The sequence below is a fragment of the Lycium barbarum genome, chromosome 10 (genome assembly GCF_019175385.1).
Source record: "Lycium barbarum isolate Lr01 chromosome 10, ASM1917538v2, whole genome shotgun sequence".
Lineage (NCBI taxonomy): Eukaryota > Viridiplantae > Streptophyta > Magnoliopsida > Solanales > Solanaceae > Lycium > Lycium barbarum.
The window spans coordinates 62,210,770-62,237,819 of record NC_083346.1 but is presented as its reverse complement, the minus strand read 5'-3'; the positions used below and the strand labels follow the sequence as shown (position 1 = coordinate 62,237,819).

Genomic DNA, 27,050 nt, shown 5'->3' with positions numbered 1-27,050 from the left:
CCGGATGTACTGCTTCTAAATCTGCTGGTAGATCTAACTCATAGGCAACTTGGCCTACCTTACGGATAACCTGGTAAGGTCCAATGTATGTCGGGCTCAACTTCCCTTTCTTGCCGAATCTCATAACACCCTTCATGGGTGACACTTTCAAGAACACCCAATTGCCCACCTGAAATTCCAAGTGTCGACGTCGATTATCTGCATATGCCTTCTGCCGACTCTGAGCTTCCAGTAATCTTTCCTGAATAAGTTTCACCTTATCAACAGCCTGCTGAACCATATCTGGTCCTATCAGCTTAGTCTCGCCAACATCAACCCAGCCTATAGGGGATCTGCATTTCCTGCCATACAGGGCTTCGTACGGTGCCATCTGAATGCTAGAGTGGTAACTGTTATTATAAGAAAACTAGATAAGTGGCAAGTGATCACCCCAGCTGCCCCTAAAACCAATGACACAGGCCCGTAACATATCCTGTAGCGTCTGGATGGTACGCTCGGCCTGCCCGTCAGTCTGAGGATGAAATGCGGTGCTGAGACTCACCTGCGTCCCCAATCCCTCCTGGAAGGATCTCCAGAAGTTAGCTGTAAACTGGGCCCCTCTATCCGAGATAATCGCTGTGGGAACTCCATGAAGTCTCACTATCTCCTTAAGATACAATCGGGCATAATCCTCAGCTGAGTACGTAGTCCTGACTGGAAGAAAGTGGGCTGATTTTGTCAATCTATCAACAATAACCCAGATAGAGTCATACTTCCGCGGGGTGCGAGGGAAACCTGTGACGAAATCCATATTAATTACCTCCCATTTCCAGGTTGGAATTTCCATCTCCTGCAATAGCCCTCCAGGTTTCTGGTGCACTATCTTGACCTGCTGGCAATTCGGACACTGAGCCACGAATTCTACTATGTCCTTTTTCATACCATCCCACCAGTACAAACACCTAAGATCATGATACATTTTTGTCGATCCCGGGTGAATATAATAACGAGCACAGTGTGCTTCCCCCATTACCTGCTGTCGTAACCCTGCAACTTCAGGTACACATAATCTATCTCTGTATCGTAGTACTCCATCGGCTGACATCTTAAATGGGGTCTCCTCCTTCTGAAGTGTTGTATCTCTATAATGTACCAGAACAGGGTCCTCATATTGACGCTTCTTTACCTCTTCTACAATAGAGGGCTCAGCAACACCTCGCACCAAAACGCTACCATTATCAGAATCAGCCAAACGAACTCCAAGACTAGCTAGTTGATGAATCTCACGGACTACCCCTTTCTTTCCTGGCTGTACGCTTGCTAAACTAGCCATATATTTACGGCTGAGTGCATCTGCTACAACATTAGCCTTCCCTGGGTGATACAGAATATCGACATCATAATCTTTCAGCAACTCCAGCCATCTCCTTTGCCGCAAATTCAGCTCCTTCTGCTTAAAGATATACTGGAGACTTTTATGATCTGTATAAATATCAACATGCACGCCATATAGGTAATGTCTCCATATCTTCAAGGCATGTATCACTGCTGCCAACTCCAGGTCATGTGTAGGATAATTTCTTTCATGTTTCCTGAGTTGTCGGGAAGCATAGGCTATAACTCTGCCGTGCTGCATCAACACGCAACCCAACCCAACACCGGAAGCATCACAATAAACAACATAGCCATTTGTCGCTTCAGGAAGAGTTAGGACTGGAGCTGTAGTCAACTTATCTTTCAATAATTGGAAACTCCGTTCACAAACATCGGTCCACTGGAATTTAGCTGCTTTCTGTGTTAGCCTTGTTAAAGGCGCTGAAATAGAAGCAAACTTTTCTACAAATCTCCTGTAATATCCTGCCAGCCCCAGAAAGCTACGTACCTCAGTAGGCGTCGTCGGTCTAGGCCAAGTTTTGACGGCCTCAATTTTCTGCGAGTCTACCCGAATACCATCTGCTCCAACAATATGCCCCAGAAATGCTACTGAAGTCAACCAGAATTCACATTTAGAAAACTTAGCATATAATTTTTGGTGCTGGAGTATCCTGAGTACTGTCCTCAAGTGATCTGCATGCTCTTCCTCCGATCGTGAATAGACCAGAATATCATCAATGAATACAATCACGAACAAGTCAAGGAATGGCTTAAACACCCTGTTCATCAAATCCATAAATACTGCTGGAGCATTAGTCAGTCCAAAGGACATCACTTTAAACTCGTAATGCCCGTATCGGGTCCTGAATGCAGTCTTCGGAATGTATGCTTCCTTTACTCGCACCTGGTGATAACCTGACCGCAGTCTATCTTTGAAAAACATTTAGCACCCTGCAACTGGTCAAATAAATCATCAGTCCTGGGGAGGGGATATCTGTTCTTTATTGTTACTTTGTTCAGCTGCCTATAATCGATATTAATACATATTCGCAGCGACCCATCCTTCTTTTCATGTGCTCGCTTTCCTCATTCATCCTATATTCTGCTTTTCCATATCATATTTGCCTTTATACCTTAGTCACATAAATCATGTCATATTCTTTAGTCGTCTCCTCACTAGGCTTTACTCATTCTTATCACAACACTTGTTATATTCACGTAATATCTTGTCTGTAATCAATCCTATAGTGTAACACTTCTTGGCCTTATTCACGACTCTTACTATGGTTTACTTACACCCTGTGGAGTAGGCGTACTTACCTTTTGGTCAATCTTACCCATAATATCTCACAAGCTGTCTTATCAATACATTCGTGTTTGTCATAATTCTTCTTCCCCTGCACTCTTGTCTCAATCATCCTATTTCTTCTTGTAACTATAAACTCGTCGTAATTTACCCCTGCTTATCAGTTCTGTCGATACCTCAATATAACATTCTATAAGATTTTTCCGGCCCCTTCTAAATCATCCCTTAGTCACAAACCCTTCCAAATTATCCTAGCATTTCTTTTTAACATGCTGATACCGACCTCATAATTACTATTACCATCAATTCGTCGGTTAATCCTTATCTCTCAAAGTCAGACGCACTTGCGACTTAGTCAAACCTTGTTGTTACTATTGGCGCGACTTTCCAAAAATATTACGAACTTATACGTCATTTCCTTGTTATTTCTCAGAAAATTTTGGCAGAGTTTCCTCTGTATTTCTTACTATCCCAAAACCTGCACACAGGAAATACCAACAATGCCTCACATGGACAACACATACATATGTATATCGTATCGTAGCCGCACAGGGCTTCCTATACCAATCGCAAGATAAAAATGATGAAATTGCCTCGTATACCCAACACAAACTGTATCTGTCACCCTTTCTTGTTTATTTTCCTTTTCCATACTTAACTGCAGGTTTCAAACGTACCTGCAGCATTCGTAGTATGTCTAATATATATTATGTTTACAGTTACTAGTTCCTTTACCTTCTTCTGTGCACACTTTCTAACTGGACTTATCTACAATATATCCATTCAGCCCATTTCCTTACTATACTTACCATAACTCACCATAATGACGGCCAATTTTCCATTCCGCATATATAAATTCTCATTATGTACCCTTGCTATCCAACTTTCGCCTGTACGTGCGACTATTTTTCATTCTAGATTCCAAAATTCCCACGGGTGGGAACGCCTTGGTCACTGTTACTCATAAATACTTGGTTGTTGACTCCTTTGATTTTCGCTTGCCGCGATTAGGTAACAATCTATAACAAATGCACATACATAGGAAATTTCAATAAGTGTGCTCCTCGTCATCGTTTGCCCGCCATTTACTCGTCTGATCTTCATCATCTTCTTCATCTAAATCCGGCGAATGTAGATAACCGGGCAACTCCTGGTTTACCGATGACCAGGACAGGGGGCTGGAATAATCTGTAACACTTACCGGGGTAGCCGGTCTAATGTGGTGCCCTGCCATAGGAGCAACTGGTATGGGTTCAGGGGCCGCCTCCCAGGATATCAAAAACTCTGGAGGAATTGTCGCTGGATCCTCCGAGGGGTCAGTCTCGATAGAATAACTGAGGCTCCTCCTATTCGGTCCTGGAGACTGGGGTCCCGAATTTACCCTAGGGGCCTTCTTAGCACCCCCACTATCTGCAGCTGGCCTCTTCATCTCTCGCAGTTCTGCACCTACCGACGGGAAAAGAGGTCAGAAACAAACTTTCCTAGGTTCAGGCTCTATCGCACGATCTTAGATAAGAAAGAAAAATAACATCCTAAATGTCCTGTAGCTTCCTATTTATAAACGTGGTGCACAACACATCGATAAACAAGACTCTACTAGACACGGTCTGTGGACACTCCGAGGATTGAACCGCTCTGATACCACTTCTGTCACGACCCAACCCCATAGGCCGTGACTCGTGCCCGAATTGGACACTCGTATTATCTGTTAACTATAGTCATTTACAATTAGCATGTCATGATCTCATTTGTAGATAAAAAGATAGGGAGTTATTTTAAAGCTGCCACGTTTTGTATGTCTTAGGCACCTGTCTCCTGAGGAGTTGCACTTTTTAAACAACAACATGTATATATTCCTACGCAAGCCGACAAGGCTGCCACGATATGCAAAATACCAAACATACATATATATGCAAGCCGACAAGGCTACCATTACGAATGGGTACGCCCCAAACATAAGTCATAGTCGTAAAACGCATCAACAACTACAAACAGACCCACACCGATGTCCACAGACCTCTAAGAGTAATGACTGTATCATATGGCGGGACAGGGCCCCGCCGTACCCAAACAAACACATATGAATACAACATAAGGGAGTTATACCACAAGCTAGGCTCCGGAACAAGGGAGCAGTCCAAAATAGCTGAATAGGTATCCTAAGCTGGCGGATCTCCGAAACGAGCGTCTGTACCTGCGGGCATGAACGCAGCCCCCCGAAGAAAGGGGGTCAGTACGGAATATGTACTGAGCATGTAAAGCTTGAAACATAGTAATAGACTTATGTTGAGACAAGGTATGTAGGACTCGATGCAACAACCAGAATTTCATAAAACTTGCCTTTGAACATATTTCATCTGTGTCATTCTCATATCAGTGTCATTATAGCGTTTCGTAATCAAAGCTGCATAATTATTCTGTATATAACATATATAACGTGTCCCGGCCCTTTAATGAGGGGCTCGGTATTTATAATCATAGCATCATAAAACATAAACATGTACGTGTCCCGGCCCTTTAATGAGGGACTCGGTAATAAGGAATATATATATGCCCTCCTGGCCACCATCTCCATATCATCATATCATCATATCATCATGTCATCATATCATCATATCATCATCATATATATATATATAACGTGTCCCGGCCCTCTAGTGAGGGGCTCGGTGAATAATATAATAAACATGCGCACGAAAACGTGTCCTGGCCCGGGACTCAGTGAAGGATATAGTGATAAGCACGAGCAGAATAATAAGCAACCACATATAAGCCATTCATCTTTTGAGACTCAATAGATAAGCAACTAACCAGCTCTAAAGTATTGGGATAATAATCATATTCAATTCTTTTCAACTCTCATTACAAGCCATAGCAAGGAACGTTTCAGCTTTCATGTACATGTATCAATTTCCATGATGTAGTTTTTGGAAGTCAAGTATGCTTCTATTCATGCCAATCTTTTAAGAGTAGGAACTTCTATACATCATTCATTAGTCAATCATATGGTAGGCTCGTGACAATAGCATTAAGGAAATATAGAATCATAAGTCATGCATGGAACTAGAGAATAGAATTTACCCCAAGGTTCATATCATTTCATACTTACGTCTAGGACATGCCAAACGAAAGAAGGAAGAGGCGTTACATACCTTTAGCGTTTAGTTGTATTCTAACTTGTACTTGCTGCCCAAAAACACTTATCCTATATCAAGATATGAAGAACTACAATTAGTCTACAAGGGAATTCAATACGTATTTTGACGCTCACAATTCCTTTCTAACATTCAAAAGACGTTTCGTTCGCACTCAAACCAACCAGCGTTACAAGCTAACATTGCTAATCGTTCTTTCATATATTAATCAAGACTTGTTTAAACATGACTTAGGGAACTTGGGCAGTCCATACACCATCCAAAACTGTTTCATACACACGGCTAATCAACACACATAGCATTTCCATTCTTACTTAGCAAATTTCCAGTTTTAACTTGCAACAACACAACACGTTTGATGACATTACTTTCATGATTCTTGGAACTGTTTTAGCATCATTTTCACTCTTACAACAGCCCACAATCATTTCAGTTTTAACTTGAATCATGGCACTTTACATTCACTAAACGTTTGCAACAAGAATCAACATTCAACACACACAAATTTACTTCTAACCTCAAAAACTGTCCACGGTTTTTGGACTGCCCTTACCCCTCAACATAATTCATTTCTTTAACACCTCAATTCACATATTCAACATGCATACAATACACCACAATGCCCATAACAACAACAACCCAAATGTGACACAAAACAGTCCCTAATTCTCCCCAAAACAGTCCCTACTACACGGCTACCACACCCTTCCACCATTTCATGATTTTCGTCCGTTCATCCAACTACAATGCATTCAATCCATTTCCAATACATGTTAAACAAGATTAAGCATGACGTCATTAGAACCTTCAACACACGGCTCATTTTTATTTCAACAAAAACAGTCCAATATCCAACATGCAACATCACAACCAAACTTCTACAATCTTTGTTCATTTACCCATGTTGGTACATATTCAATTCATCAACAATACATGCAAAATGAATTCAGTCATGACTTCACCTCACTCACGGCTCACTCTCTACTTCAACTACAACAACAATCCAACAACAACATGCATGAACTACACATTCAAATCATCATACAATACAAGAACACTAAGCATTCTTACCTTACAATCTTGCTCTTCACTTTAGCCGAATTTTCCACTCTATTGAGGTGCTACACCTTCTTGTTTCTTTTCAACAACCAATACACATTCTTGTACACTAGATGAGGAGTAAAATTTGGTGGAGAAAACTGAAATTTGGAGCAAGTTTTTGACCCCTCTCTCTCGGCTAGCTCTAGCCGAGAGACTCTCCCTCTCTATCACTATATCTCTCTCTTGGAGTGTTGAAATGATTTTGTTAAGGTGGAGTGAATCAGATTTTCTTTGTATATGTATTCACTCCATGCTTTGGACAAGTGTACCACACTAACTTGGGTCAATAATTCTTTGACTATCCCACTATAGTGCACGGCCAAACATGGCTTAAAAGTGGACTGATTTTTGTCTTTCCAATCCCACTTATTAATCCAATTATGGTTAGTTTAATCCCAATTTTTCCATTAATACTTCCATGCCAAACGAAATTGTAGGTAAATTGTGACTTGAAACGAAACCGGAAGTTAAAATCTCTACTTTGTATCTTAAGATAGTCTTGTCTTTAACTTGTCGCGTTTATTTTAATACGTCTCAATGTATGAAAATATGGGATATAACACTATGTCTAGAGATTCTAAAGCTTATGACATGATGTTATTGTGAGGATAATGGTCTTATGGTATGAATTCTTTGATGTTGCTCACTGTTGCTAGTCTCACCTTATGATACTAGTTCCTTCAAGGTGTGGCATGCTGATTATGATTACTCCATAATATAATCGGAGGTCCCCGACTTTATGTCACTCCGACAAAGTTATATCTTTCTTTGAGCTCTCATGCATGCTTCAAGTTGAGTGTATAATAATGAGATTACACCGTGCCTAGATGGCCGGACATGACACCACTAAGGCGGGTGGCTTATGATTACACCGTGCCTAGATGGTCGGACATGACACCGCTGTGGCGGGTGGCTTATGATTACACCGTGCCTAGATGGCCGGACATGACACCGCTGAGGCGGGTGGCTTATGATAGCACCGTGCCTATTTGGCCGGACATGACACCACTAGTGGGCGGCGGGCGCTAGTTACCCGGACGCAGGTAAACAATGATGGTATATTTGACATGCATGACATGTGTTCACATTAAAAAGTTAAGCAGGCATAATATTCGCCTTAAGGGGCAATTGACGTACAGGCTATGTCTTTGCCTCATGTTTCATTATTTCTTTATTATGCTAGTATTTTTCATGCCTTACATACTCAGTACATTGTTCGTACTGATGTCCTCCTTCTTTTTGGATGCTGTGTTCATGCCCACAGGTAGACAGGGAGACGGACCGGATTCCTAAGAGCCTGTTCAGCATATATATACAGGAGCACTCCACTACTCCGGAGTTGTAAATTTTGGGTATATCCTTTTGTGTACATATATTGGGTATGGCGGGGTCCTGTCCTACTCTTATGTCTCAGTATTGTTGTAGAGGCTCGTAGATACTTATGTGTGGGTAGTAGATGTCCCCTTTCTTTCTATCCTTAATTTTCGCATTTTGAGTTGATTTGGTTTCATCCCCAAATCAATTCGTTATCATTTGGTGTCAGAGCTTAGGCTAAGAGATTGTTCCTACAATTTCTAATCCTAGGTTCTTCTCAGTTTGAACAAAAAAAATGAAAATTCAAAAATTTAAATCGTTGTTTGATTTGAGTGTTTTTGAAGTTGAATTTTTGAGTTTGTTTAGGTGAAATACATCCAAATCTGAAGTTTGAGGTCATTTGGGTTGGTTTTGAAGTTTTCACCGTTGAAGCTTCATCAAAGCTTGAAGAACTCAAAGTAGGTTTAGTTTATTTTGGTAAAATTGGAAGTTGAAACCTATTGGGCTTTGTTGTCCACATCAAATAGAACTTAGATCTGAAATTTGAGCTAATTTGGAGCAAATTTGATGGATCTACCATTTTTGGGTTTTGAAGGTTTGAAGAACTTGAAGAACATGAAAGTGGGTCTTGATGATAGGGTGGAAATTGAAGCGCAAGTGATAGTGGGCTTTGTTCTACAAGTGAAAGGGAGTTCAAGCCGAAAATTGGTAGCAAAACGAGTTGGAATCGAAGTACTTGGAAATTTGAATGTTCTTCATGTTCTTGAAGACGTTCATATCTTCATCTTGAGAAGAAGAGTCAAAAGGAAGGTTTAATCCAAAAAATTTCCAAGTCATGGAGAAAAGTTGTTTGTTGGACCAAAAAGGTCAAGTCCTAGGTTGTGTGGGGCCCAAAACATCATCAGATCCAAGAAATTTGGCCTAAAATTTCGGGAAAATTCGTGAAAGACAAAATCACTGAAGCAAAGTACGTCCACAAAGTACTGGACGTACTTCAAAGTATTAGGCGTCATTTGGAGGGCGTACATTGCCAAAAATTCCAGTAAGTTGCTGAAAAATTCGCTCAATGTACGTGATACAAGTGTAGCCCATACTTTAAAGTACGGGATGTACATTCCCAAAGCCCTGGGCGTACATCCAAAGTACGGGATGTACATCCAAAGCATAAAATGTACTCCACAAACGCGTTTTATGCTTCCACTTGTGGGCCCTCAACGGCCATTTGCAGGGTGATATTAAAACCCATAAACAACCCATATACAAAGCCCCAACTCCTAGATATACCCGCATTTTACCTGAAATTGCATAGCAAATTCGTGTTCCAATTCGGTTTCACGACATTTTGGGTTCTAGGTTTTGCTAGGTAAGTGTTCATCCTTTCTTTGATCTTCCAAGCTAATTAACACTAGTAATTGACCTTACTTACTGTTGATTAGTTCTTGAGTCCGAATTTCTTTCATGCCAATTCATTTCAAGCTTTTCTCATTTTAACCTCATTGAATTTTTTCTTGGCTCAAGTCCTTTTGCTTTATCAAGTCATCCATCTTTCAATTAATAAGAATATATTCCTCCACAAAGGTTATCAATCTTATGAATTAAATTGGATTAAAAGGGTTTTTGACCAACCTTGGAAGAAGCTTAGGTTGAGAGGTAAGTTTGAGTGCAAGTACGAGTGACGTGAGGAGCTTTTCCTACTAATCTTGTTTGCTCGTTTTGTAGCTACACGAAGAGGAGACATAAGGGGAAGGAGAGATAAGGATGTCATCCATAGCTTCCGAGTCTTATGGAGATGATTTTAATGGTTATGCCTCTAGCACTTGAGGGTATGATTATGAGGGTGACGGAGGCTATGAGGGAGTTGGCGAGAGGTATGACCATGATAGTGGGCATCACTATTCTTACAATGAAGAATATGGTCGATATGATCATAACCCATATGAGGGTGAAGAATACTACTCCGAGGGCAATTGTGAGGCAACACCTCATGAGTCTTATGACGAAGAAGGAGTAGATGAGTATGACGAAGAGTCCTATGGTGGATACGAGCATGAAGAATCTCATCCACGCCATGGAGGTTACACCTCGGAAATTTCCCCGTGAACGTACAGTGAATAGTTGCAGGTTTGCACTTTGGCCCAATTGGTCGTAAAGTGGAATACGACCCGTAAAGTAGTTTACGGACCGTAAACTGCTATCGTCCTCCAACCTTCCAAAATTTCAAATTTCTGTCAAAGGCTGCAAATGGTTAAATACGACTTGGAATACGGACCGTAAATCGAAATACGGCCCGTAAACTGAGTCGTAAATTGCCATGATCTCCAGCATGCCTTTCTGTTTCTGATATGCCTAAATACGGTCGTGAAGGACGGACCGTAAACCAGTATACGACCCGTAAAGTGGGTTTACGACCACTGTTCATTCGGGAATAGATTAAAAGGAGACCTAACCTCATTCAATTCATTTCAACTCCACGATATTTCTCTCAAGAAGCCTCTAGAATACTCTCTACTCTTCATCACAAGAAAACCAAAGGAAATTAGTGATCAACTACATGAAACCCACAAAATCAAGTGTAAGAATCACACTAAAGTTCATCTTTTTCAAGAAAACCCAAAAGAAGTGAAGTAGGGTTGTGGTGCTAAAGGAGTAATTCCATTCAAGGCTTGTTCAACCATCATCTAAGGTAAGTTTCAAGACTAAAACATGTTGTTTAAGGTATTCGAAAGCTAAGATACCTAAATTATAGAAAGACATGGAAAATGGGTCATAAAAGGGGTGAATAGTGCTATGATTGAATAAGGGTTGGATTGAATCATGAATGTTGGGATGTTGTGGTTATGAATACGTTATAAATGACGTTTAAACTAGGAAATAAGTATTATATACGCGAAAGCGCAATAATGAGTTATAAGTATAAATGTGGACAAATTGGAGGGAGATGGTGGATTATGGTTAATGTATATGAATGATGATTGTCGATTACAATATTGTGGATGTTGTTATGAGTGTTTGGGAGTTGATGTAGGATATGGGAAAAGTATTATAAATAAAGGAAATGTTTCCCAATCTTCCCTAGAATTAGTGGCGCGTTCTTATAGTTGATTAACTAACGCAAATGTGAATTCTCTCTTGAAGGTAGGAACGAGATATTGAAGGAGAACAAGCAAGAGCTAGCCTAGTTAAACGTCAAAGGTATGTGAGGCTAGTCCTTTCTTTCTATGGAATGAATCCTTTAGCATTACTCTCTTCCTTATCCATGAATCTCTTAAGTTCCGGAAGAGATAAGTCTATGTCTATAATTAGCTACACAAGGTAATGAGTAAAGTATAGAAATTCTTATACATATGATGTGATTCCCCTATGATGGTATTGATGCGATTTATTGCTTACACTCACCTTATATGCTCATTCCTTCAAGGTGAGGCAGGATGTCGATCATTGCTCCATAATGAAATCGGGGGATCACGACCTTACGTCACCCCGATGAAGCATAGCTGATCTTGAGCCTTATGCATGTACTATGATAAGATAAGCATACCATGATGTGCATATTATGATGATGATGATATAACACCGCGCCTAGTTGGCCGGGCAGTCACCGCTAAGGCGGGCAGCTATACGTATACACCATGGTCAGATGGCATGGGCAGACACCACTAGTGGGCGGCATGAGATGATACCCCAGACGCGAGAGGCCTGGACACAGTCTAATGTTATTGATTATCACACCGATCCGATATGGACGGGCAGTTTATACATTATTCATATATGATATGATGATGAGTATGAGTAAGATAGCATGACTTATTTTCTTTATACTTGACAGTCAGATTCAGATGTTCCATATTGATGTCTTCTTTTCATCATTATCTTATTTCATTGTTCATGCCTCTCATACTCAGTACAATGTTCGTATTGACGTCCGTTTTTTTTTGGACGCTGTGTTCATGCCCACTGGTAGACAGGTAGGAGAGCTCAATCCAGACCCGTAGTAGCTGTCAGCTGATTGGAAGCACTCCCTTGTCCCGGAGGTGCTTGATTATTCTTTTGTGTATATAGTCATGTATATGTATTTTTGGACATGACGGGGTCTTGTCCCGTCCCTATGTTCAGTACTCCAGTAGAGGCTCGTAGATACACAGTGCGGGTTAGATGGTCTCACGAGGTCACCACTGTATATATATATATATATATATATATATATATATATATATATATATATATATATATATATATATATGTATTATTTTGATAGCCTAAAGGCACATGTATATGAAAGTATTTTGTGTTTTCATATGAAATATGATTTTCCTACGCTAAGAGTATAAAGATGATAAAAAGATCATTAAATGAGTAAAGCGAGCGACAGAACGAGCGGTGCTCAACGGTTAGCCCCGGGTACCCGTCGCGGCCCCTAGTTGGGTCATCACAAAAGTGGTATCAGAGCAGTTCAGTCCTAGGAAGTGTCTACGAGCCATGTCTAGTAGAGTCTTGTTTATGGTGTGTTGCGCGCCACATCAATAAACAAGAGGCTACAGGGCATTTAGGAAAAATGATCATCTTTCTTCTCATGAGATCGTGCGATAGAGCCGCGTGTAAGATTTTATCCTCCCTAATGGTGTGTTGTGATTTCAGAATGCCGCAAAACGGGAAGGTTACAGTCGCCCAGAAGGGCAAGACTACGACAAAGAGGCGGGTAGAAAGAGAGCCTCCGATGAATATCGAAGAAGGCGAATCACATAATGAGGCCTTATATAATACCTCTTCTACCCCGCTTAATGTGGAAGGGCAAGGAGAAGCTCCAGCTCTAATTCCTCCACCGGTTGCTTCGGGTCAACAAATGACCAAGGCCATCCAGTTATTGACACAATTGGTTGCCGCACAGGCACAACGACAAAGCGGGGGTTCCAATGACCGGGTAGCAAGTACCAAAGCCCGTGATTTTATGAGCCTAAATCCTCAGGAGTTTTTTGGGTCAAAGCCGGATGAAGACCCGCAAGATTTCATAGATGAGGTGTTGAGGACATTGAAGATTGTCCATGCCTCCGAAACTGAATCCGTGGAGTTGACATCTAATATACTCTGGGATGTGGTTGTTTTATGGTATAACAACTGGGTAATGTCACGAGGAGAGAATGCGCCACCTCCGGTTTGGTAAGAATTCGTGGATGCATTCATTCATCACTATTTGCCACCCAAGGTCCGCCGAGCTAGAGCGGACAGGTTTCTAAATTTGAGGTAAAGAAATATGAGTGCCCGGGAGTATAGCATGCAATTTAATTCTTTGGCTACATATGCTCCGGCTATCGTGGCCGACATGCGAGATCGGGTACATAGATTTGTGAGTGGCCTAGGGTCACATTTATTCAGAGATTGTTTGACGGCGTCCTTGCAAGACGGGATGGATATTTCCTGAATACAGGCCCATGCTCAGAATTTGGAAGGGCGACAACAACAACAAAGAGACGACCGTGATGTCGATAGAAGGCAAGGCAAGAGGGTCAGATCTATGGGAGTCGGCAGTGATTATAGAGGGGGATCAAGGCAGACATATTCTGGGTACTTAGGCCAGTCGGTGACTAGTGCACCTCCCCGATCTACAGGTAGGAGATTGGATCGCTCTTTCCGTTCAGGACAGGGCCTGAGTTCGAGGGCCTCAGATTTCCAGTTCAGGGAAGACTATAGTCAGAGGAGACCTCCAGTACCGCGATGCAGCCAGTGCGGTAGATTGCATTCCGGACAGTGTCGCCAGGGTTCGGACGCTTGCTATACTTGCGGTCAAGTTGGGCACATGATGAGAGATTGCCCGTCAACGAGTGGTAGAGTTGGAGTTCAGCCTACAGGTTCAGCAGTCGGCTCTTCCTCAGCACGCCCGGTAGGGCAGGTTCCCCAGATGTCAGTAGGCCGAGGTAGAGGCAGAGGGGCAGCACCTACTTTAGGTGCCACTCAGCCCCGTGTATATGCTTTAGCGGGACGACGGGACCTTGAGTCCTCCCCGGACATTGTTATAGGTACATTGTTTATATTCTCCCGTGATGTATATGCACTGATAGATCCGGGTTCTACTCTTTCCTATATTACTCTGTATGTTGCTGGTTATATTGGGGTGAAGCCTGAGCCGATCAGACCTTTTGAGGTGTCTACTCCAGTTGGTGATCCCGTGATAGCAAGGCAAGTGTATAAAAATTGTATAGTTGTGATATGTGATCGCCAGACAAAAGCTGATTTGATTGAGCTGGAAATGGTAGACTTTGATGTAATTATAGGTATGGATTGGTTGGCATCGTGCTACGCTAATGTCGATTGCCAAATCAGAGTAGTTCGATTCCAATTTCCAGGAGAGCCCGTGCTTGAATGGAAGGGTAATGCAGCGTCACCGAAAGGTAGGTTTATTTCCTACCTTAAGGCAAGGAAGATGATAGCCAAGGGCTATATTTATCACTTAGTTCGGGTTCATGACACTGAAGCAAAGCCACCAACTTTTCAATCAGTTCCGGTAGTGAATGAATTCCCAGATATGTTTCCAGACGAACTTCCAGGAATTCCTCCAGAAAGGGAGATTGACTTCGCCATTGATGTGTTGCCAGACACCAAGCCTATTTCTATTCCTCCTTATCGAATGGCCCCGGCAGAATTAAAAGAGTTAAAGGCGCAGCTAAAAGATTTGCTCGAAAAGGGATTTATTAGACCCAGCTCATCACCGTGGGGAGCTCCAGTTTTGTTTGTAAGAAAGAAAGACGGATCTCTACGGATGTGCATCGATTATAGGAAATTGAACAAAGTGACGATAAAGAACAAATATCCTCTTCCAAGGATTGACGACTTATTCGACCAATTGCAAGGTGCCAAGTGGTTTTCCAAAATAGACTTGAGTTTGGGTTATCATCAAGTGAGGGTTAGAGAAGCTGATATTCCCAAAACAGCCTTCCGAACGAGATATGGCCACTATGAATTTCGAGTGATGTCGTTTGGGCTAACTAACGCTCCGGTCGTGTTCATGAATCTGATGAATAATGTATTCAGGCCGCTCTTGGATTTGTTTATCATAGTATTTATTGATGGCATTCTAGTATATTCTCGCACAGAATCAGAACATGCAGATCATTTGAGAATTGTACTTGGCATTCTTCGAGCCCGAGAATTGTATGCAAAATTTTCAAAGTGCGAGTTTTGGCTAAATTCTGTAACATTTCTGGGCCATGTTATTTCAGATGATGGCATTCGAGTCGACACTCAGAAAATTGAAGAGAGGAGGTCATCTCTTGGTCTTCTAGGCCTTCCCAAGCTATTTCCCAAACATTGTAAGCTTTGGCCATCCTCTCTCCAAGCTCTTCCAAGGCCTCTTTCTTCGTGAACATGGCTTGCATATCTTGGAGCTCCCTTGCTTGACCTCCTAGTGAATGGCCTTAAGGTAGGTGGGGTCATATCATATCCTGATATTGGTGATCATCACGGGCTTGGTAACCTCCTTGCCTTCCCATATGAGGATGTGGACCATATCTTCCACCTCAATAAGCACCTTGTGCTTGCCCTCGTTGTCCCCAAGCTCGATTGGCTTTATGAGCACGAATAGCATTATCTATCCATTCATCATCAAGTGTTGGTTCATCACGGTTTGGTTGTTGGAAATTTGGATGGTTTTGGGGCGGCAATAGTTCATCTGGTGGTGGGTCATTTGGAAGGGGAGGTGAATTGTTCTGTTGGCGTATCGGGATGTTGTTTGGTGTGGTGAGGATGGTATTTTGGATAGTGGGTCCTTGAGGGGTGTTTTGGGGAGTTGGGTTGTACAATTGGTGGAAAGTGCCAGGTGACAATGTAAGTGAAGTGCTTCAATTAGCACCACTTGTATCTCCTTGGTATTGCACTCAGGGTGAATAGGATACCTCCCTACTATCTCCTTCAATTGCTTCCACCATACCTCCCAAGTTCTCCATCCGACCATCCATACTTCCTACCTTGTCGTTCAAGGCTTGCAACATTCTCATCACATCAACAAATGTGGGTTCCCCAGTGGAAACTTGTGTTCCATCTTCTGTTGCCATGATACCTATTCAAGACACTCAACAAAACAAGACAACACGTTAGGTTAGTGAAAATCAACTCACAATCGATCAAGTATGCGCACCTTTGATTGAATCACAAATTGCTTCAGCCAAGGATTGTGTTCTTGTTAATGTCGACTAGTCACAAAGGATCAAATGCTACTCTTTGCCGGAATAGATTCTTGTTAGACTAAGAAAGACGGACGACTCAATTTAATCTAGCGGACTTGAGCCAAGAAATTCACAACGAAGTAAAAACAAGAAAAGCATGAAAAAAATTAGCACGAATGAAAAGACGCACACAAGAACTAGCATACACAAGTAGAATGAGTACTAAAATGTATACTAGTTGAACAAAACAAGAGAACGGAATGCTAAAAAGCGAGAAATAACTAAAATTTCGGAGTCGGGTGGGTGATAATTTGAAAACGCAGTCTTGAAGACCTAATTGATCCAAGGTATCAATTTGAAATAACAAAAAATTTAAAATTTCTATACTTTTTTTTTTTGCTCCTTGCTTAAGAAATAAGGACACAAACAATCAACCAAGGACCGAACAAAATTTTGGAAAATGAAAGGAGGGATGGGTTTCAGATCATTACATGATGTTTCTATTACCTTGTTTTGTAAGTTGTGGTGGAATTTCAGGACTAAGCCTTTTTTATGGAGTGCTTTCATGGCTAACAAGTATTGTAGAAAAGAAAATCCTGTATCTATTCAGTGGAAACAAGGGTCTCAAACTTGGAAAAACATGATACAAGGAAGAGAATTGATAGAACATCAGATCTGGTGGCAGATTGGTATGGGGAATTCACAGTTTTGGTTTGATAACTGGACAGGAATGGGTGCATTATATTTCATTGTGGAATATTTTGATGAGAGCATTCAAAATGTATCTGATGTAGTGGAGAATGGGAATTGGAACATGACAAAGCTGAATAGTTTACTCCCTCAGGACATAGTTCAGCATATAGCTGATACCATCAGACCCCCAAGGATGGATAAAGAAATAGACAGAGCATGGTGGATCTTAGACACTAAAGGTGATTTTACAGTCAAATCAGCTTGGGAATATATCAGATTGAGAGGACAACCTATGGAGATGTACAGAAATATATGGATTAAGGGTTTGCCTTTCAAGATATCATTCTTTTTGTGGAGATGCTGGAAATATAAAATTCCTTTGGATGATGTTTTGAAGAGAATGCATTATAACATAGCATCCAGATGTTGGTGTTGTTCCAGCCCTAAGGATGAAACAATACAACATGTTTTTGCTAACTCCTACACTGCTAATAGCACTTAGTCCTACTTCTCTTCATTTGCAGGATTGTCTATAGAAGGATTAACTTTAAAGCAGAGAATTGTGAAATGGTGGACTGCATAAGTTAAAGGAAGAGGGAAGCTTATTTATCAAGCTGTTCCAGCTATAATTTTGTGGGAACTTTGGAAAAGGAGGAACACAATAAAACATGGAGGGAAAAGATCAATTGGCAGAGTCATTTATTTAGTCTATGTCACTATACAGAGGCTAGTAATGACAAGGAATCCTTCTATGAATCAACTACCTCACAAATGGCCAGATCTAATTCAGATGCTAGAGGTAGGGTGTGGAAGACTGAAGGTTACAAAAGTGAAGTACGAATTTCCCCCAACAGGGTGGTTTTTATGTAATACAGATGGGGCTTCAAGGGGGAATCCTGGTAGGAGTGCATATGGATTTTGTTTGAGAAATAATGAAGGGGATCTGAGATATGATTATGCTACAGAGATTGGAATAACTACTAATATTGATGCTGAGGTTCTAGCAATTCTACAGGCCATGAGATATTGCAAAAATAAGAACCTGGACAATATTATAGTCCAAACTAATTGTCAAATATTGTACAAGATTCTACAGGAAGGCTGGAAACCTCCTTGGGGGATAGCAAGTTGGGTAGAGGAGATTTTGGACCTAAAAGCTAATAGAAATATTCTATTTAGTCATATCTAGAGAGAAGGAAACAAGCTGGCAGATGCTATAGCTAATCATGCACTAGATGAAGCTAATGTTGAATGTCATAGTTTCCAGGATCTAAGTTCAACATGTAGAAAGATCCTCAATAGTGACAAAACTCAGATTCCATATCTGAGAGTGAGGATACAGAGATAGGGGAACAGATGCAGATATATGGGGATTTGGATCTAAAAAAGGAGCAGCAGAAAGATTTTAACACCATGTTCAAATCCTTTGGGAGGAGAACATGGTGTTTTTTTACTAACAAAGTGTGTTTTATTTTGCAGGTTCATATCAATCAGAAGACACAAATTTGAAGAGACAGACAGTCACAAGTCACAGCAATATGCTCAGGGATTTCACAACACACAGCACAAATCCACACAAAAGCTGAAACAAGTTACATATATTTAAAACAATGGCAGCACAGGAGAAGAACAGAAAGACAAATTCTCATTCATGATTTATACCAAACGGATTTGATTGATGCCTTATTTGTGGTATTAGTATCTTATGATACTCATTCAAGTGGGCCAAAATTAAATCTACATGAGTATAAGTCATGGATAGAAGGAGATATACAACATGTACAAAAGTTCAAGACACATCAAAAGTGGAAAATAAGGAGCTTACAGAACAGAGAACATAGGAAAGAAGCTCAGAGCCAGCTGGAGGTGAAGACCACGATGAATCATACAAGAGAGCTCGAGGATCGGATTATGAACAACAACCACACATGCAGAGTAAAGAAACATCAAATACAAGTTATCTCAGGTAGATTTTGGGCAAAACTGAACAGATTTTTGAAGGTGAAGCTTTTCCTGAAGATTTTGACGAGAGAAATTGGAAAACACTTCCACACTTGGAGGTGCGAATCAGAAACCAACCATCAAAGCAACATCATTTGGTCTCTTCATCACCTTCACACCATCGGCGGTGAGGAGATACAGAGAGAAAAGTGGATGAAGAGAGGGAGAAGACACCGAACATTTAGGGTTTCAATTAGGAAAGTAGTACAAATGTTATCTGTTTTTAGTGTTTTTTATTTTTTCGTTTTTTCTTTCTTGGGCCTGACTCGTTTTTGGGTTGGGCCTTTTTGAACTTCATTTATTTTTGCATATTAATAAAAAGCCCGGATGGGCAAAATTGATTTTAAAAAAAAAACAAAAACAAAAGTGTTTGAGGCAGTGTTACTTACAGTTGGGATGGGAGTATTATACAGTCCGTATTTGATAGACGGACCGTATGTGTGTACCGTAGATCGGGAACAGAAAACCAGGACTTTGAACTTTAATTTTACGGTTGGAACTTCTTCTCATATGGTCCGTACATATTTTACGGTCCGTATGTTGTTGTCGTAAATCAGCAACAGTGAAGTAGCAAATGTCACTCCAATCTACGGTTGGGAAGCTTGAAATTTTACGAACTTGAAACGAAATTTGAGTGTTTGAGGCAGTGTTACTTATAGTTGGGATGGGATTATTATACGGTCGGTATTTGATAGACGGACTGTATGTGTGTACCATAGATCAGGAACAGAAAACCAAGACTTTGAACTTTAATTTTACGGTTGGAACTTCACCCATTATATGGTCCGTACATATTTTACGGTCCGTATATTGTTGTCGTAAATCAACAACAGTGAAGCACCAAATGTCACTCCAACCTACGGTTGGGAAGCTTGAAATTTTACGGTCCGTATTTGGAACCGTAGATCCGTCGCAGTACTCGCTCTTTTTGGTGAACAGTTTTATGGTGGCAGGGTGGTAATTATACGGTCCGTATTTGATCTACGGACCGTAAAACTCCTTCAGTGGATAAAATCTTGCACTTGATTTCTTGGATCTTGGATTGAATTTTTCTGAAATGTGGGAACTTCTTGGGCCCACACAACCTTGTTTTTTCTCTTTTGGGACTTGAAAACAACTTTTCCAAAACTTGGGTGCAAACTTTTGGATCAAACTTTCCTTTTGGGTCTTCTTCTTCACTTGAATCTATAAAGATAGCTCAAGAACACATGAACATTCAAATTTCTAGCTACCTTCTAATCAACTCATTTTACTCTCAAATTTCGGATTTAGGCTCCCTTAACCTAGTAGAACAAAGCCCAATGGTTATCAACTCCCAATTTCATCACAAATAGAAAGCCACCAAGTTATTCTTCAACTTTGCTCAAAAGCTTCAACCCAACAATGGTAGATCTCTCAATATTGGCTCAAATGACACGAAACTTTGGATTTGAAACCCTAAAACACTAAGGAACAAGAATCTAAGGTCAAATCAACAAAACAAACACAAATTTTTAGGGGTTTTTGGTGGAAAATTTCCAGATTTATTTTATAGCAACAAACCCTATACTACTAGATTTGATAGAACAAACCTAAACTAGGCTCAGATACCAATTAATACAATAACAGATACGCGAAAACAAGAAATTAAAAAGAAAAGAAAAAAGATAGATAGATTGACACAAAAGAAGACACAATTTGGCAACCAAATTTCTAGATTAGCTAAGACCTCCAAATTGCATACAACTAAGCACCTAATCTCTTAGGATGACCTCAAGAGAACCTAAGTTCCCAAGCAACCAATCCTCTCAACAATCACACAATCAAAAGCTTCTACAAGCTCACAACTCTCAAAGAGTATTTTTAACATCAAAATTCATCAAAAATAGTCTACCTGGGGAAATAAGAGTCTGTGGCATTTTGCACCCTTAATGTGTGCTCCTTTTTTCAACTTGCACCCTATCTTTTTTTTTTTTTTTATGATTTAAACCCCAATCTCTTTATTCCTTGCAAAACAATAAAACCACCCCTTTTATAAATTTATCATGAGGGCAAAATAGGAATACAAATAATATATATTTTTTATTTATTTATTTTATTAGGAGATTAGATGAAGTAAAACTCTTGCTGCCTTCTACCATGATATCGTTCAAATTAGGTTAAGCCCTCCAATCTTTCATCAAAGAAAGCAGTAGTTAAATATTTTACTAAAGACATATTTCAACAGTAGTAAATCGTTGATGGATAAAAGCAAGGAGAAACTGAAAGATCAATTTAAGAAGGAGAAATTGAAAGGTAAGATATCTTGGATCTACTTTTTCTCTTCTTTCTTTTTATTTTCCCTTGTGAAGACTACAGATCACGAGTCACCGTTACACATGAATTTCATAAACGTAATGATACAAAATGAAATTCCTTAAACTGAATCAAGACGCAATACTTGAATTCAAAGTTGTGACAATAAATTTCAAGCTTGATAAGTAAAAGTTTTATTAATATGGTACCAAGATGGTACAGGACCAAGTACAAGACAAAGGATAACATCTCCACAATCATACAACATCCCCCCCCCCCCCCCCCCCCCCCCCTCCTTTCTCCCTAAAAGATCCTAAAAGTCCAACTATTGGTCCATCCTATCTAGAACACTGCTATAACACCAAAAAAACAAGTTTTTGATACATTTGTTTTTTACTCTATCAATCTTCAGTGTTTTCCCCTCAAAGCATGTTTTGTTCCTTTCCAGCCAACTAGTCTATAATATGCAAATGGGGATAGTCCTCCATATCTTTTTCACACTTCTTTTTACTCTTCTGTGGTATAACCAGAGACACACCCATAATGTTCAGAAACAATTCCCAGCATTTTCTTGAGAAATTTCAATGCAGAAACAAATGCCCAACTGTCTCCTGCTCCCTGTTAAAAAAAAACATCTACTGCATATGGAATAGCCTCTCCGTTGCAGGTTATTGTGGGTTAAACAAGCATCCTAATTATAAATTTTTATGTAAAGAAAGACACAACATGATAGATGAGTTCGAGTTACACTTGATTCGTTATATGATCACCATAACCAGCATACTTATGCAGGACTAATTTAACATTCGGGGACGAATGTTCCTAAGGGGGGAAGGATATTATGCCCCGTAATAGTCCGTACTACTTGAATTATGACAAGAATGAATGAGTTAAGAAAGTTCAAGAAAAGTTAATTGAGTTAGTAAGAATATCGTTATATATATGGTTGCCTTAAGTATCCGGAGGTGACATCACTAAAGGATTTAAAATCGCGCTATGGGTACGTATATGAGGTAATTTGAGTGCCCTTTTAAATTATTTGAGATTATTAGTAATGAAATAGAAGATGGACAAAAGATATGAATATACTTTTGCGATTGGAGTTTCGTCGAAGCTTCGTAAGTTCTCTAGTTATGTTTAAGGTAATTGTGATTCTCCAGACCCTTCGAGACGTATATGGATTGTTATGTATGTATATGAGTATGTATATGTATGTATAAGAGGTTATATGAGGGTTGGAAGAGGATTAGAAGTTAAACGAATCTAAACGAAATGAATCGGAACAACTTCAGTAAAATCTCGGACCAGATTTTTAGCCCATATTGTTGGAGGCATATCTCCAAGTATATGAGTCGTTTTAAGGTGTTTAAAAATCCTAAAATGAAGTTCATTGAGTCTAGTTTCCAACGCAATAAACCGCTCATCAAAATGATATCGGGATAAGGAGATATGAACGATGCAGGTTGGGCTGGCGGGGCAGCAAGTTTAGACCCGACCCAAGCAATTACATATCGGCCCATGAGTATATTTCGGCCCATGAGGCCCATTAACGTTAATATATATGGAAAATTCATTTGAGGGCTGGTCATTTTCAACTAGGAGCTTCCAAGAATATTAGAGAGATAGGGAGAGAGCTTCTAGGCTAAGAGAGCCATTTTGATCAAAATACGAGCCCCGAATCCCGAAGCTCATGAAGAGAAAAGCGTTGTGCGTCGCGTTGCCTTCAATTTGAGCTAAAAATCAGCCACAAAGAGGAGTGTTGAAGTGGTTGCTGCATACTTAAGGTAAGATTAAGGTCCCTTTTTCATTGTTAATAAGTTTAATTAGGGTTTTAACGGATTAGAACGGAGAAAATAGCGTTATAAACTCGTTTGTTACTTTGTTGAAATTTATGGATCGAGGGCTGTTTTAGTTGAATTAAATGGATGGGATTAGCTGAGTTATGATGTATATTAATGGTTGGTACTGTTGTTGATGTTGTTAATGATATTTTGGGGTTGTTTTGTATGATTTTCGTGGCTGTTTTGTGATGATATTTTGGGGTTGTTTGGTATGATTTTTGTGGCTGTTTTGTGATGATATTTTGGGGCTGTTTTGTATGATTTTCGTGGCTTTGTGTGTTGTTGATATTGTTGTGATTATTTTGGGTTGTTGGTGAGTTGGGACGAAGTAAGAAAAATAAGGGAAATGTTGCCGGATTTTCGTTAGATTGTTTGTTAGCTTACAATGAGTAGTAGAGAATGACTTTCATCTAATTGTGGCGTTATTATTGCCTTGTTATAGATTACAAACTTGGACAGTAGATTTTAGACGAATAGACGTTCTTCAAGGTATGTAAAGCTATCATTTCTTTCTTTTTGATATGATCTATGTGAGACAAACAGACGACGAATGTATAAACTCCAAAGAAACTCCTATTCTTAGAGACACCAGGATGGCTAATGTTCTTGATTTCCAGAACCTATTTCATTATGTCTAGATACGTGTCTATGATTTTTGAAGTTCTATTTGATATAATCCATAGTGACATTCGAAGAGTACTTGACATGACTATTGTCGTGATTTTCAAAGGATAGTTCATTTTGATTATTCTATTGAGTCTCAGATATGAATTAGTTTTCATATGGTTGCTCACTACTCTGCTCGTGCATACCGTTAATATATCTTTCACCGAGTCCCGGGCCGGGTATGTTTTCGTGCACAACTTCACTGCATTGTTCACCGAGTCCCTCACTAGAGGGTCGGGTACGGTATATATATATATATATATATATATATATATATATATATATATATATATATATGATATGATTATGGTGCCGAGTATGGTATATGATGACTTTATTCACCGAGTCCCATAATGGGCCGGGTATGGTATATGATATAGACATGCATGATTCTCATCTCGTAAGGCATAAGTGCATTGGTATCGTTGAATATCATATTTGCCTCATGTAGTCTTCTATTCAGTTGTGGTTTTCTTATTGTATTTCGTGCTTTATATACTCAGTACATATCTCGTATTGACCCCCTTTCTTGGGGGGGGGGGGGGGGTTGCGTTTCATGCCCGCAGGTACAGACACTCGGTTTGGTGATCCTCCAGCTTAGGACTTCTGCTCAGCTGTTTGGAGAGCTCCATTGTTCCGGAGCCTTGACTTATATATATGTCCAGGGGTACGGCGGGGCCCTGTCCCGTCATATTTCACTTTTACTTTCTTAGAGGTCTGTAGACATATGTGGGTTGTATATGGGTTATGGTTAGCTGTGTCGATATGATTTGTTCTGGATATTCCCGTATGTAGTGGCAACCTTGTCGGCTTGCGTATTGTATTATGCTTGGTTAGCTGTGACTCCTCAGGAGACAGGTTTATGATGATGTAGGGCATTGTGAACCTATAGTTGCTTTTATATGTTTCCATTCCGTCTTTAGTTTCAGTTGACTATATCTAACAGGTTCGTATATGAGTGTCCAGCTCTGGCACTAGTCATGGCCCATGGGGTTGGGTTGTGACAAAAGTGGTATCAGAGCAGTTCATCCTCGGAGTGTCTACAGACCGTGTCTAGTAGAGTCTTGTTTAGCAGTGTGTTGTGCACCACATCTATAAACAGGAAGCTACAGGACATTTAGGATGTTACTTTTCCTTCTTACTCTAGATTGTGCGATAGAGCCAAGAGATAGGAAATGATATCCCTTATATACTGCCCTTTGATTTCAGCAGGAGAGTGGTGTCAACAAGCGAAGGTAAATAATGCTACTGGGAGTTACAGAGGTAAGATATTTCATCGAGGTTAGTATATCAAAATTTGTATATACTAAATGGCGAACCGGTCATCATTAAGGTAAGTTATTGTAAGTATAGTAAGAAAGTGGATTGGATGTATATATTGACGGTAAGTTCGGGTATAAAGTGTGAACAGGAGGAGATGAAGAAATCAGTAAAAAGATAAGTAACAGCAAGAAGGGTATGTGTTAGATATGGTATGAATATTGCAGGTATGATTGAAATGCAGCTAAAGATTTAAACGGGAAAGTGAACAGAAAAGTATAACAGGTACGGTTTGAGTTAGACATACGAGGTAAGTTCATTATTTTCATAGGGTTGTTATATTGGGAGCCCTGTGTGGCTATCATATGATATATATATATATATGTTGACCTTGTGAGGCATCGTTGGTATTTCCTGCGTGTAGGTTTTGGGGTAGTAAGAAATACAGAGGAAACTCTGCTAAAAGTTTCCTAGAAATAAAAAAGAGAATGAGATATAGGTTCGTAAAAAGTCTTGAAAGGTCATGTCAACAGTAATGATATGATTTGATTAAGTTGCAAGTACGGCTGACTTCAAGAAATAAGTAAATCGTTGAATTGATGGCAATAGTAATTATGAGGTCGATGTCAATAGGGTAAAAAGGAAATGCTAGGACAATTTGGAAGGGCTTGTGATAATAAGAGATGATTTAGAAAAGGCTGGAAAATTTTAATAGAATGTTATATTGAGGTATCAACTGAATTGACGAGCAGGGGTAAATTATGATGAGTTTATAGTTAGAAGAAGTAATAGTATGATTGAGACAAGAGTACAGAGGAAGAAGAATTGTGACGAATATGAATGTATTGATAAGACAACTTGTGAGTTATTAAGGATAAGATTGACCAGAAAGGGTAAAAGGTTAAGAAGTGTTACACTATAAGATTGATTATGAACAGGATATAATGTGAATATAATAAGGATTGTTATGAAAATAGGTAAAGACTAGCGAGGAAGTGACTAAAAGATATGACGTGATCTATATGACTAGAGTATAAGTGTGAAACAGAAAAGCGAGCTGTAGAACGAATAAGAAAGACTTATAAAGTTCTGTATGGAAAAGTTCAGAATAAAGATTATGTGGTAACAGAAATGATAGCGAGCACAAGAAAAGAAGGAGTAATTGAAAGAAGGAAATAAGAAGAAAGCGAGATAATAGTGTAGTAACGGGTTATGACACGTATAGCCGAGAACACAACTAATATAAGGGACGGAATTGTGAAAGACCAAACTACAGAAAGATGAGCAACGAGGTAGAATGAGTGCTAGAAAATGACTAGTATGACAAGAACAAACAGGGATGAACAGAATACGTTTTGAAAATGAGAAAGGGATTATGCAGAAGTAGTGTTTTCCGAAGGATACAGAGGTAGCATGAGATTCCTCGTGCACAGAATGAAAGATGGACATAGACTAGAGAAATGGTAAGGGAATACTAAAGGAAGTACCCAAGATAGACGTAATTAATTGAGTACGAGTATAAAAAAAGGGGGAAATATATAGCTACGAACTTAAAGGTGTAGTACGACGACAAGATGATAAGATAAGACTATCATTAAGATGAACTTGATTTGATTTTGAATAAGTTAGAAGTCGGTACTGGGGACACAACAAGGATAAAAGAGCATAAGGCATAAAGGAGTACTGCATGTATATGACTCCACCTCAGAAACAGTGGAATCCTTAAAGGACAAGGACTGTAGGCTTGAGGAACAAATGATGTATTGTAAATTTATTAAAGGAAACAGATGATATAGGTTAGAATAAAGACAATGTTACAAGAAAACTTTGGACACTTATCATCGGAATATAAATGCTACCTAATTGAGAATTTGGGACGACTACAAATACTAAATAATTATTGATTGGAGTGAGTCGAATGTGGCCTTGGATG

The 27,050-nt window shown here is 39.8% G+C and overlaps 1 protein-coding gene across 1 annotated transcript; it reads left to right on the top strand.

Moving 5' to 3' along the window:
* The first annotated feature begins 17,808 nt into the window (after positions 1-17,808).
* On the top strand, positions 17,809-18,264 carry LOC132613014 (uncharacterized). Its single transcript, XM_060327076.1, has one exon. It carries the CDS (start codon positions 17,809-17,811, stop codon positions 18,262-18,264), a length of 456 nt encoding a protein of 151 aa, XP_060183059.1.
* Positions 18,265-27,050: the final 8,786 nt, after the last annotated feature.

Bases quoted from the DNA above. Each gene is read 5' to 3' on its own strand.
- LOC132613014 (XM_060327076.1), top strand. From the start codon at position 17,809: ATGACAAGGAATCCTTCTATGAATCAACTACCTCACAAATGGCCAGAT.